Below are 13,248 nucleotides of genomic sequence, written 5' to 3' on the forward strand. Positions count from 1 at the left end.
TGACCACACATAAGTCTCAAAAGCATGCACAAATTTAGCTGTCTCTTAAGAAAAGATCTAATCAACTTTGCTAGTTTTTCATATTTCTAGACTATAACCTAATTTTGATGCAGTGGCAATTATTAAAAAAAAAAAAAAAAAAAAAAGAAAAGCCAAACCACCACCACATTTCTTTGCAACAGTCAAGTCTTGGCAGTTTCAAGATGTGGTGTTGTTCCAGGGCCATTCTGATCTGCTCTACGTGTGCACTACTGTCACAAGTAATGATCCTTCTCCACCCTCTGCTTCTAACCCATTCCTCACACTGACTCCAGCACTCATGTGGCAAGGCAGAGCAGGTAACTGACCTGGCAGAAAATGAACCTGTTGAGCAAGATAGCTGATTTAAGACAAAACGGGATCTTCACAACCAGGTCTTTTAAAGAAAACTTGGCAGTGTTTCTTCATTCCAGCTATATTCTGAAAAAAATAATTCCTGGGGTACTATGCTGGTTTTGGGCGGGATAGAGCTCATTTTCTTCATAGTAGCTAGTATGAGGCTATGTTTTGGATTTGTGCTGGAACCAGGATTTATAATACAGGGATTTATTAGCTACTGCTGAGCAGTGCTTACACAGAGTCAAATCCTTTTCTGCTCCTCACACCACCCCACCAGCGAGCAGGCTGGGGGTGCACAAGACATTGGGAGAGGACACAGCCGGGACAGCTGACCCCAACCAACCAATTCCATACCCTGTGACATTATACTCAGCATATAAAGCTGGGGGAAGAAGGAGGAAGGAGGGGGATGTTCAGAGTTATGGCATTTGTCTTCCCGAGTAACCATTATGTGATGTGTGATGGAGCCCTGCTTTCCTGGAGATGGCTGAACACCTGCCTGCCCATGGGAAGTAGTGAATGACGTCCTTGTTATGCTCTGCTTGTGTGCACGGCTTCTGCTTTACCAATTAAACTGTCTTTGTCTCAACCCAAGAGTATTCTCAGTTTTACTCTTCCAATTTTCTCCCCTATCGCACCGGGGAGGAGTGAGCAGGTGGCTGAGTTGTGCTTAGTTACTGGCTGGGGTTAAACCACGACAGGTACTAATACCAATTGTTAACATTTCACTCCATTTGTAAATGACTTCATTTATTTAAAACAGTTATGATCCTATTTTTAAGGATCACTTTTATCTTCTAGAGAATAGAGATTGAAAAACCAGGGTTTACCAAATCATACTATTAAAAAAAAAAGTTTAATGAATTTTACACTTGAAAAATAGCATTAAAAACGAAAGGTACACTTTTCTATCAGCTTATTCCTAATACTTCTGAGTGACAAGTTCCCACAGCCCTGGTCATTGACAATAAATTTAACTTGAACTAACCTTTTAACTATTGACATACATAACAAAGAGTCCTTTAGCTTAACTGCTAACAGTAAAAACCAAACAAACACACAACTTACTTGTTTGTAAGTATGTAAGATTAGCAGCTGGTCTTCAGCACTCCTTATTTCTAAATGTTTGGGAAACCCACGCTATGAATTCAGTAGCTTATATTTAAGCCTCTCTATTTAAGTATATCAGGTTATCAGTACTTGGAATGCCATACTTCAGGGAAAAACCTGCAGTCACGGCTAGATTAAATTAGTCCAGCTTTTTACTAGCATCAAAATCTAAGATCCTCTTTTCTTTTTTTTCTTTGAAATTCTGGAATGGTCCACATCCAATCCAGTTTTCCATGTCTCGTCAGAGAAGGAGATAAGAGAAGTTTAAGTCAGGCATATTTAAAATAACCACTTGTTTTTAAATAATGTGTTTTTCCACGAGTGCAACAAAACCATACCATTTACAGAATGATTTCACTGTACTGACGTTAACAATACAACTGCTTTTCAGATACCCCAGATGAATTCTAAGAACTGCAGCTCACTGGAAACACCAGAAGAGCATCTGCCAAGTCCCTTCTGTTTCACTTCTCTGTCAGGTGTCTGACACATGAGCAAGGCAAGCAGGGAGCAGAAGGGTGCTGCACCAGGCAGCTGGCGAGAGGCTGCCTGAACATCACATCTTGGCGGGTACCAGGCAGCAGTTCATCACACGTTGAGTGATGCCGTGTGACTACAAGTGCATCTATCCCACTGCCAAAGTTCAGTGCCAAAGCAAGTCACAAAGCTCTCAGCTCTCCCTGCCCGCAAGCACAGAGCTCTCTGGGAAAGGATACAGCAAGGGGCAGGCCCAGAGCCGCATACAGAGTTCTAGACAGCCACACATAGGGTGACTCTGAAATGGGAAGCCTCCTTGCTAACACAGCTTATTTTTCATAAGTATTCCTACAGCAACATTACAGCTCAGCGGGTATTTTCTGAATCAATTTGACCAATACAGAACTGTGCTTTCTAGGTGTTTTCAGAGCTCAACTGCAAATCCATAACAACAGTTCATAACTACCTCCTTCGGGCTTCGCCATTCTGGCCCCAGGGACGCCAGTTATAATGAGTGTGCACAAGCTCCCACAAATTACAGCCTACAGCTCATCTCCTAAAACCATGTTTGAGCAGCTCATTATGGAATTTTCAAAACCATTTTCAGAGCACATTCCTGTTCTCTATGAAGGATACTATAAGCTCTGAAAAAGTAATATAGACTACATACTCAGGCAACAATGCTGGTTTTGAATTTACCTTTGAGATTGTTCTATTCTCACTGAAGAGATTAAATGTTTGATCTCTACCTTTTTTAATACAGGCAAGAATTTTAAACTCGCACATTCTAGGCTCCTCGAAAAAATCCAAACAACGAAACCCAACACCACCAAAAAAAAGATCAAACTATGTAAAGTATAAAATTCTGTTAATTGGAAAATTAAAAAGCATTTTGGTAATTTTGAGCAACATAAAACACAAACATCACCCCAGAAAAAATTATTTTTTTAGAGACATTTTAAACTCTATTGTGTTGCCAGGCAGAGCAAAAATCAAAGGCAACGGGGATAAGTGGCAAAACAAGAGCTACAATCAACCAAGAAATGAAAAAATTGCCACATTCTAATGAAAAGCTGTGATTCGTATATTACTAGAAACAGAATATTTGTCAAAAGTGATAGGAACATAAGAAAAGAAACAACCCCAAAACTCACCACTCTCAAGGTTATCAATATTTCAATGACCTTGAGTCTGGCCTTAAATTTATTAAGTACCAGCTCTGCAGAAAACAATGATTTTCAATCCCTGTGTGCACTTCAATTTAAGTAATGCTCCACTGGATTTTTTATATATATATATATATATATAAAAAAAACCAACTAGAATGGTGTTACACTGAGATCCTCAATTCCTCACTTAATCCAGTAATGGAAGCCAGTTTTGCAAGTAGACTTTTCTCCGTACCCTTCCCCATCTTGTCAATTTTGTTTAAATGCTTCCTCTCATTCTCCCATTAGTTTCTAAACAGTTCATTCAGCACATGCAGTTTGGGAAATACAGGGTGGGCGGGAGGACGGAATACAGTTATCAATAAATAACTGCTTTCTCACAAAGCTAAAGGAAATCTAGTCTGAAATTGCTTTTCCTGGTTTAGATCTTAGTTATTTAGCATTTTTAAGCAGCTGTCACAGGTAAATGACACTCTTCTCCCACCACCCAATAGAAAATACATTCATAAAGTGAAACAGCCCCCCTCTCTTAAAACCTTCTGTGTACGCTTAGGTAGCTCTGAGACAGCTATCTAGGTGCCGACACTGGGAAGACTTGAGTTTCATGAGCACAGCGATCCTTTGCCAAGCACTTAGACGCGTGCAGCCACAACAGGAAGTATTTGAAAACCTTCTGGGCCAAGACAAAAACACCCTAAGTCAGATCCTGCACGTTGACTACTCACTAACGAACCTTGCTCTGGAAGGTAATCTCTGCAGAACAGTAGTTTTCCAATGAGATTATCACACCTCTGTTTAAAACAACTACAAGCATTTAGCAAAAGACATTCATGACTTACCGGGTGTGTGAAAACTAGTTACATTTATTTAGAATTCTAGATTATAATAAAGAAGAAAGCCATCAGGAGGATCACATTACCCTAGTACCAATAGATGACCAGCATATACAAGGTACATCCCAGTTCATACATCCTACTCGGAGCATGGGAAAACAGGTAACCATTAATTCAGCATGAAGCTTCAACAAACACGTAACACATCTGCAGTAGTGAGAAAAACGTGCAGAACATTCAAATAATCTCCAATTGCAGTCTACCCTCGGGTGCAATATTCTCTTGTTTGTAAATAAACTACTGCACAGCATAACAGCAGCAGCTTTTCTAGCTGTCCTCAAGCTATCTGGATTTATGGATGGCTGCCAATTCAAACTTTCACGTTGAGCACCACGCACCCTGACAAAAATTCTGAGAAGCTTTACACAGAGATAATTCTCCTGTTCACTGTGTGACCGCAGAGCAATATGAAACCTGACCGTACAGCTAGTACCTCTCTCCTGGGATTACTGCCTCTAGATGCTAAGCTTTCAGATAGCTGCTTGGGGCCTGCTGATTTTTAAAAGAGTCGGTCCCCTTAGGTTAACTACACTCTCTCCTTCAGAGAGCATCAGCCATACCCACCTGCTGACTGAAATGATGGTTTGGGTCAGACTTTAGACAAAACTATAATAACACCCGCATAAGGAAAAAAAAATCATCCCTGCGCTACTGTAACAGCTATTGGTCTGGGGGGATTTTTTTATTTGTACCCTCCCCGCCTCCACGATCCGAACCCGGCAAACCGCTGCCCCTCCCAGCGCCGAGCCGCGCGGGAAGGCTCCGCGGGCGCGCCTTTAGCGGCGCAGTTCCGCTGCGAGCCCCGGGCACCCGCGGGAGCGGATCTGAAACAGCAGCTGAAAGGGCAGCACGGCCTCCCGCCGCCCGGAAAACGGCTGGCGCTGGCAGCTCCGCCGCGGGGTGGTGGTGGGGGCAGGCGGCGCCCGGCTGCCCCGAGCCCCGGGGACGGCAGCACCGGAGGCCCCAACCCCGCCGCTGACCTGCGGCCTCGCCAGACCCCGCCCCGCGGGGGGGTGTAGGGAGCGGGCCCCGGGCCTGCCGATGGCGGTGAACGGCCGGCCGGCCTGCCCGCTACCGCCGTGACCTCCGGGGCTGCGGCGGCTCCACCCCCTCCTCCCCTCCCCCGCCCCGGGCGGGGGGGCACTTACCGTCCCGGGACGTGCCCATGAGCTGGTCCAGCATGGCGCGCATCTGGGCCTGCGCCGACATCTTGAGCGCGCGGGGGGCCGGCCCGGCCCGGCCTAGTCACGCCGACAGCGGCCTACAAGGCCCGAGGCGGCGCTCAGCCCTTCCCCCTGGCGTCACTGGCGGGCCCGGGCGGAGCCGCTCCCCCGACGCCGCGCGGGTGGGGGTTGGGGAAGCGGGCGCTGCCGCTGCCTCGGGCTGCCGGTGGACGGCGGAGCGGGAAACCTGCCTCGTGTCGGCCTCGGTGGTGCCGCCGCCTCGCCTCGCCTCCCCTCCCCCCTCCGCTCCTCCCGCTTCCTCTCACGCCTGCCACGCGCGCGCGCCAGCGGTAACGGAAACCCGCGCGCACGCGCCTTAGGCGCCCCCTCCCCCCCCCGCGCTGCGCGACGTCAGCGCGGACAGGCCTTGGCGCCCGCCGATTGGCCACAGCGTGCGGTGTTCGGCCGGTGACGCACCCGCGCGGTCAGGTCTCTGATTGGGCCGTCGAGCTTTTCGCCGGGCAGGACCCCTGGGGCGCGCTGATTGGCCGGGCGTCACATTTGCCGCTGTGACGTTGCGGCCTCAGGGTCAACGGCGGCGGCGGCGGCGCGGGCTGGTCCGCGGTGGGAGTCCCGCGTCCTCCGGGGAAGGAAGAGTCGGGCTGTGCCCGGTCCGATGGGTCCGTCTCGCTTTCTCGCCTCTCTGAGAGGCGGGGGGGAAACGCGACCGGAACAGTGTGACGACGGTCGATTCCGACGTGCTCAAGCACGTGGCGGAGCTGGAATTAGTTGAGTGCACCCTCAGTAAGTTTGCAGACAACACCAAGTTGGGTGGGAGTGCCGGTCTGCTTGAGGGTAGGACGGGTCCACAGAGGGATGTGGACAGGCTGGATCGATGGGCCGAGGCCAATGGTATGAAGTTCAACGAGGCCGAGTGCTGGGTCCTGCACTTGTGTCACAACAACCCCGTGCAGCGCTACAGGCCTGGGGAAGAGCGGCTGGAAAGCTGCCAGGCAGAAAAGGACCTGGGGGTGTTGGTGCACAGACAGCTGAATATGAGCCAGCAGTGTGCCCAGGTGGCCAAGGCCAACAGCATCCTGGCCTGTATCAGGAACGGCGTGGCCAGCAGGACAAGGGAAGTGATTGTGCCCCTGTACTCAGCACTGATGAGGTCCCACCTCAAGTACTGTGTCCAGTTTTGGGCCCCTCACTACAAGACAGACACTGAGGTGCTGGAGCGGGTCCAGAGAAGGGCAATGAAGCTGGTGAGGGGTCTGGAGAACAAGTCCTGTGAGGAGCGGCTGAGGGACCTGGGGTTGCTTAGTCTGGAGAAAAGGAGGCTGAGGGGAGACCTTATCGCTCTCTACAGCTACCTGGAAGGAGGGTGTAGTGAGGTGGGTGTGGGTCTCTTCTCCCAAGTAACAGGCGATAGGACAAGAGGAAATGGCCTCAAGTTGTGCCAGGGGAGGTTTAGATTAGATGTTAGGAAAAATTTCTACACCAAAAGGGTTATTAGGCATTGGAACAGGCTGCCCAGGGAAGTGGCTGAGGCACCATCCCTGGAGGTATTTAAAAGATGGGTAGATTTAATGCTTAGAGATATGGTTTAGTGATGGTTTTTGTCAGAGTTAGGTTGATGGGTGGACTAGATGATCTGAAAGGTCCCTTCCAACCTAGGCAATTCTATGATTCTAATGCAAAGCAGGAGGGGAACCTGGGCAACGGAACCTGGGTGTTTCTGACAGCCCCGCAGCCTAGTCCCTGATGCTCGGGGCTCCCGATGCTGCTGGGACTGCCCAGGACCAGCACGCCGTCCCATTGCCAGGGCACTCACCCAGCCACGGGAGCCCGTTGTCCAATGCAGGGTGACGGGGTGGGTACGTCAGAGCCAGTGCCGACAGGATGTGCATCTGAAAGACAATTCCTTTTATTTGACTGACATTCAGCGCCGTTTTAATGATTCTTTGCTTCTCTCGAGCTGTCAAGTGCAGTTACGGTCGCACTGGTGGGAAAAGCTCCTGCAATACCCACTTTTTAGAGAACCGCCCTTAAAACTGAAGTAACTGTTATGTGTCGCGGCTAATTCAACTTACAGAGCACCAAGATCCAGCCTCACAAAAAGCATTTTCACAATTTCTGTCTATCCTAACGCCTGCGTTTCGTGACCATCCCTTTTTTAACCGTCGTGTTGCCATCTAGTGCCCAAAAGCCGTCAGTGACTGTCACAAGGCTCAGTTCTAATTGTCCACAACCGGGGTCGTGTTCAACTTTTAAGATCAGCTTAATATGAGTGAGAAAAGGCAATATAAAAAGCCATTAAAAAACCCTACCCCCAATTATGTGGATTTCACAAGGACTTGCAGAGAAGATGCAATGCTCAGACAGGAGTCTTTCTGTAACAAACTTAGGAAAAGGTTCCCTACCCCAGCGCTCCTCAGCTCCTTCAGAACATGTCCCAGCTTTGTTTTTTCTTTAACGTATAAATTTGCTTTTGTTAGTCATTGCATTACTTTGGATTGGAGGGGAAGTAACTGGAAGTGATACAGATACAGGTTAAAATTTTCTCTGTGGAGACATTTTAGTTGCTATTTGTACCCACACGGCACAACCTTCAGCTCAAGGTACACTAAAGAGCAAAGATTGCTTTTTCCTTCTATTTCTGGTCAAATTTCATCTTTTCTTCCAGAACTGGTTTCAGTGAGCTATGTATTTTTCTTCTGGAGCAACATACAATAGACTTTGGATGGACCGAACCTTTAGTCCATCTGGGAAGTAAATTGCAGAATAGAGCAGCTGCATTAAATAACTCCGAGCAACAAACACATCACAGCCATTCTCAGGGTACGGTGACTTCCCGTAACTTTCATCTACTGAGCTCAAATAGGCTGGTACTTCCTCACCTGTGGCATCAACTCTTTTCAAAAAAACCCACCACAGTTAAAACTCGTGAGACACTGCAAGAATTTGAAGCCGGATTTTTAGTCTACAGAACCTTAAAACTTGTAGTTCACGTCTCCTTACCTTACCTAAGCAGCCCACATCTCCCCAGTTTTAAGGATCTATTGTGCCTATCCACTATACTTTGAGGATTAAACTATCCCCGAGTTCTAAATACAGGGAAAGGAGAATATATAGATTCAGATGAAGTAACTCTACTTGCAACGCTGTTCTGATAGAATACTTTTGTTTTCCCGGTAGCATAAAAAAAACCCCAAGCACTCTTTGTTAGCCCTGCTTGTAGCTCCTCCCCCAAGTAAACAAGCCTCACATTTTTAGCCGTTATAAATCATCCTTATTACAGATTTCTTACCTATCTTGCATATAATTCAGCCCTTTTTTTGAGAAAAGGGCAGCAACAATTCAAGCCAGCATTTATTTTCTTATAAAAAGAGACTTGCTGTTCCAGATGATAGGACAAGCAAGAAAATGGCAGCCTGATCTGTATAGCTGGCGTAACTAGCGGTAATCAGTCCGCTGAAGTTTCTTCTGCGATTCGCAGTGTATAAAAACAGCACAGGAAGCCTACAGTTGTAGACCTGACCGCTCAGAGACACCAAGAAACACATAATTGATTAAGTAGCATTCATCTCTGAATTGTTACCACTAACTCACCACCATGGAAAAAAAAAATTCTTCCCAAGATGAAAGCGGTTTGTGCTGCTACTGAGCTTCCCAGAATCCACTGATGTTCCAAAAAAAGCGCCTTCCTTCTTGGAAGAGTAGAAAATTCCTCACAGGCAAGGACATGGCTGGAAAACCCTACAGTAAACAGGCAAATTCCCTTACCATAGATTTTGAGGGGGGGAACCAACAACCCTTGCAACTCCTCAGACGAACACAGTTTTGCAGTGAGGGCCTTGACATGTTTTTCGACTACGAACCACCTTCCTCTCATTGCGGGGCAGTGGCCTGTCACACCGCGCGTTCGGAGCGAAGCGGTGGGTCCGGTATGGTCGATTAAACCCAGAGAGGGATTCCCCGTTAACAGCTCTGTCACACCATACCGGCAACCCTAAAACCCACATAAAGCACAATCGAGAAAATCCAGTTTCAACAATTTCTCGGGTGTTTTATTAATCGGGAATAAATAGGTAACGCGGCGAGAATCATCTTTCAGCCTTTCCCTCCAGGCTGCTGAGGCAACCTGAAGCCCACCAGGCCGGCGACCTCCTCGGGCGAGCGCTCCCCCTTGCCGTGGTACTCCCGGTGGAGGGCCGTGTGCTCCCGCACGCTGCGGAGCAGGCAGAGGTAGGTGGCGGCCTGGAAATGCAGCTCCTGCTGGGCCCGGCACAGCTTCTGGCTGGTGACCTGCCGACAGGGAGGGAAACAAACCCCCGTGAGGCTTCACCTTCACCCCCAGGCCGCGGGGTCGCCTCCGTCTCGCCTCGGCGGGGACGGGTAGGGGGCGTTGCGGGGAGACGGAGCGTACCCGGTGGGCGCGAAACGTCGCGACGATGTGCTGGTAGGCGGGCGTGTCGCGATAGGGACGGCCGCTGGCGTGGCGGAGCTCACGCAGGAGCCCGCGGAAGGTCTGCAGCGGAGAGCCCAGCGCCGCCATCTTCCGCCCCTCCCCGCCCGCCGACCGTTGGCGGGGAGGGGCCGAAGATGGCGGCGCGTTTCCGAAGTCTCGGGTCTTAAAACGATCTACGACCAACGGGGGCGCTCGGAAGTCCCAGGAGACGAAGCCCGGCAGCTCAAGCGTCCAACCCCCCGGCCGGAGGAAGCCAGTGCAGTTCGAGGGTCGCGGAGCCCCTGCGGCTGATAGCCCTCCTGCCTCAGCCACGCGGGGTGAAAAAAAAGTGCCCACCCCAGATGGGACTCGAACCCACAATCCCTGGCTTAGGAGGCCAATGCCTTATCCATTAGGCCACTGGGGCTGCTGCGAAAGCGTTTTTGCTGTGCCTGTAGTTGTCTCCTGTCCCCGCCCCTCTACCTTTTAAGGAAAGTGTCGAAGGCCGCTGACTGCGCAGCGCCTTCCCGCGCGCGGCTGGCAGGCCGGAAGTCGCTCTGCGGCCCCGCCCACCGGCAGCGCGAACAGTGTGTGTGGCGGGAGGGGAGCGGCGCGGCCTGCGGAGGGCGGGTGGGAAGGACCCAGGAGCCGCTGCAGGCGGCTCCTGCAGACCCCGAGAGGAAAGAGTTCCCTCTGCTAAGTTTTAAAATGCTGCTCCCTTGCCTTTTTGGTCGCCCTGACTGAAGAAAGGTAGCACCCCCCCGCCCCCCAAACCATGAAAAACCCAAGAAAAAAAAGCCCAAACGACAACCTTTCCAGTGAAGCCTTTTTACATCTTTTATTTTTGTGAGAAATCACAGAGACAGGGCTAATATGTACATTCCTCTTTATTTAATACAGCACAGACACATGACACATTTAAAAAAAAAAATGTACACTGATGAAAAGAGCCTGTCTCAGTGAGGGACAGGGAACAGCTAGGCCGAATGGAGTAAGGCTCCTACTGCAGAACGGGGCTGCCGGCAAGGGGAGATCCCGGAGCAAAGTCTGCCGCCAAAAAAAATAATAAAAAAAAAAAATCTTTGCACTCCTTTCAGAAAAGCAGAAAATAAAAGGGCGAGTCCCTCTAGGAACAGGTGGAGGCAGCGTATGCTGCAAGGTTTGCAGGCTACAAAGCCCATTACTGTGTTTGGACCAAAGCACTGATAAAATGAGAAATGGTTCTCCAGCTATTCTTGCAGAGGGCCAATAGTCCTGACCTCTGAAAACATCAGACTTCTCAGGGATGGCAAACCTGAGTATCTGGAAGGAGTGAAAACATCAAGTAGTCACACAGAAGAGAGTTAAAATTAGTCTCCCTGATAGGGCTCTGCTGGCCACAACTGGGAATGTGCAGGGGAACAAACCGGCTTCCCAGCTAACAAAAGACTAACAGCCATTAAACCAACCAGAACAATATACACATCTGGAACTGATGCGGGCTTTTGTGGCAGCAGCTTCTTCCTTTTCCTGCTTCAGTTCAGGATGGAAATTAAGCAGGCACCAGTTCCTCTGGCAAAGAGCCTTACACACTTTTAAAAAATTAAAATACAAAAAAAGGGAGACAGGTGTATTTACAAAATCCATGGCTGGTACAGTACATCATTTTTAAGACACACTAAATGCTACAATCTTTCAGGTCCTGAGATTATTACAAAAAAAAAAAAACCAAAACAAAACCCAACAACTCAAAACTTGCGTTCAGGTCCAGTTTTATAAGGAGAGAGGAAAGAAATCACACATTTAAAACACAGTATCCCTTGAAGTTATTGGAACACATCTCCCTAAAAATCCAAATGAAAGTGGTGCTAACCATCCAAATGTAGCTGCATTTGTTTGTTCAGGCTTGTTGTCACAAGAGGGGAGATTTCACAGGGGAGTTTCTCTGGAGTCTGTTAGGATCCTCTCTCCATCACTAAGCCCTATGATCCAAAATATGCGAGTATTACAAGGAGGAAGGTGACCTTGTACAAATTCATGCTGGACTGAGTAAAGCATCACAGGAATCACCAACTCAAACAGGTTTGCCATCTCATAGTAACTGCGCATTCCTTTGTCTGAAGCCAAGGAATGCAAAGAACTCTAGCTGTGATTTAACATTCGTTTATAACAAAACACTTCACCAGCTGTTTGTTCTGAGCTACCTAGTGAAAGGCAGGAAAACACTTTGTCCATCTCTTTCTCGGCTTTTCATTGTCTCAGGGATGACAGCAAGTCGGGTATAGTTAAGCTGCCTATATCCAAACTTGCTAAAAATATATATACGCTAAAAGTGACACCAAACAAAGGATACTGAGGCCAAACCTCTGTTGAGGGGATGATCCCCACTACCATCAGCTGTGCAGGCAGGTATTTGGATGCTCCATTCTTGACTGAGCCTCTTGATTAGGCAAAACTAAAGGGACTTGCACCCGCACCTGTTGGGTTTTTTCCCCAATGAAATATTCTGAACACAATACTTTTGTATCATCAGAAGTTATAATCACAGATGCCCCTTTATTACAAGCACCTGACGTTAAGCTAGAGAATGCCAACATTTTAAGGATTACTCATGAAATGCTTCTAACGCTCAGTAAAAGACAAAAGACAAATCACATAACAAGGGTACTAGTTCAACTGCTAAAATATAACGTTGCTCAGTAGACTTCTGGGTAATAGTAGTTCATTTTGTAATTTTTTTTTTTAACAGTAGTCCAAAAATAAAATTTCTCCATCTATTTCCAGTATGTATCTTGAGAACTATGCAAGAACATGGTACTAACTGCTACATGATGGAATCACCGGCAATAAAACACACACTACAGTTCTCACCTCTGAGCTAAATTGTTATTTGTAGTTACATACAAGACGACTAAAAGATCAGCGAGAAATACCTGGGGATCGCGATTTAGCTTTTATTTAAAGATCCAGCTACTGTGTAGCCGATAACTCCCCTTGTTTAGAAGCAACTTCATTTAAGTGAGAAATTGAATTCACTTCTGATACTGGAAGGAAGCCTGGGATGTCTCATTAGTTTCTCCCCAAATGCAATCTGTACATTTGAAAAATATCACTGCGGCTTCTTAAACCAATTTTGAGAGCTGAATATTCTAAAAAACTCTCAGACTAAAACCTGTCACAAGAGGCGATTTTAGCTTCCCTCTGGAAGCAACTTCACGACACTTGACACTAGGTGTTGCACCAGTGAAAGTTTCTTTTTTAAAATACAACTTTCTTTCTTCACACGTTAGCAAAAAAGACTTCTGCAGTACAGACATTCAAAAAATATTCCATTTTCTTTGGGTAAAACTTCAACATGTGTTTAGAGGGGTAGCTGGGGGAAGGAATGCATGTAACACTGAAACACGTAAATACTTATCTGCATAGTTGATATTAGTGACTACTAATCAAACTAAGGCCTTATCTGGAAAAAGCTGAGAACACAAGAAAGTTTCTTCCCTCACTCCCCACTCCTCTGGTGAAATGTGGTAGTCTCAAAGAAGCTCTGGCTGCCTCAGCAGCTACCTGGTTTGGCCTACGATGGTGGTATCTCCTGACTGGTTTTGGTTGATTCTCTCCCTCCCTTTCTC

The 13,248-nt window shown here is 47.8% G+C and overlaps 2 protein-coding genes and 1 non-coding gene across 3 annotated transcripts in view; all 3 read right to left on the minus strand.

Annotated features, from left to right (window-relative positions):
* Window positions 1–5,486, minus strand: part of LUC7L2 (LUC7 like 2, pre-mRNA splicing factor) — a 41,525-nt gene extending 36,039 nt beyond the window's left edge. The window contains exon 1 of the mRNA XM_063322583.1: window positions 5,176–5,486. Within this exon, the coding sequence (XP_063178653.1) occupies window positions 5,176–5,236 (61 nt within the window). The 5' untranslated portion in view covers window positions 5,237–5,486. The remainder of the gene's footprint in view (window positions 1–5,175) is intronic.
* A 3,747-nt stretch (window positions 5,487–9,233) lies between these two features.
* FMC1 (formation of mitochondrial complex V assembly factor 1 homolog) lies at window positions 9,234–10,051 on the minus strand. The gene is made up of 2 exons (XM_063322585.1): window positions 9,620–10,051; window positions 9,234–9,498 (listed from the first exon to the last, which is right to left on the minus strand). Exons 1-2 carry the CDS (start codon window positions 9,746–9,748, stop codon window positions 9,304–9,306), a joined length of 324 nt encoding a protein of 107 aa, XP_063178655.1. The 5' UTR covers window positions 9,749–10,051; the 3' UTR covers window positions 9,234–9,303.
* Window positions 9,995–10,067, minus strand: TRNAR-CCU (transfer RNA arginine (anticodon CCU)). The gene has a single exon. It is a non-coding gene; the product is annotated as a tRNA-Arg (tRNA).
* Window positions 10,068–13,248: the final 3,181 nt, after the last annotated feature.

The sequence above is a fragment of the Chroicocephalus ridibundus genome, chromosome 1 (genome assembly GCF_963924245.1).
Source record: "Chroicocephalus ridibundus chromosome 1, bChrRid1.1, whole genome shotgun sequence".
Lineage (NCBI taxonomy): Eukaryota > Metazoa > Chordata > Aves > Charadriiformes > Laridae > Chroicocephalus > Chroicocephalus ridibundus.

Excerpts from the sequence above, each read along its gene's own strand:
- FMC1 (XM_063322585.1), bottom strand. The coding sequence starts at position 9,748 with ATGGCGGCGCTGGGCTCTCCGCTGCAGACCTTCCGCGGGCTCCTGCGT. Across the intron at positions 9,499-9,619 it reads CGACGTTTCGCGCCCACCGG|GTCACCAGCCAGAAGCTGTG; the intron begins GTACGCTCCGTC and ends CCCTGTCGGCAG.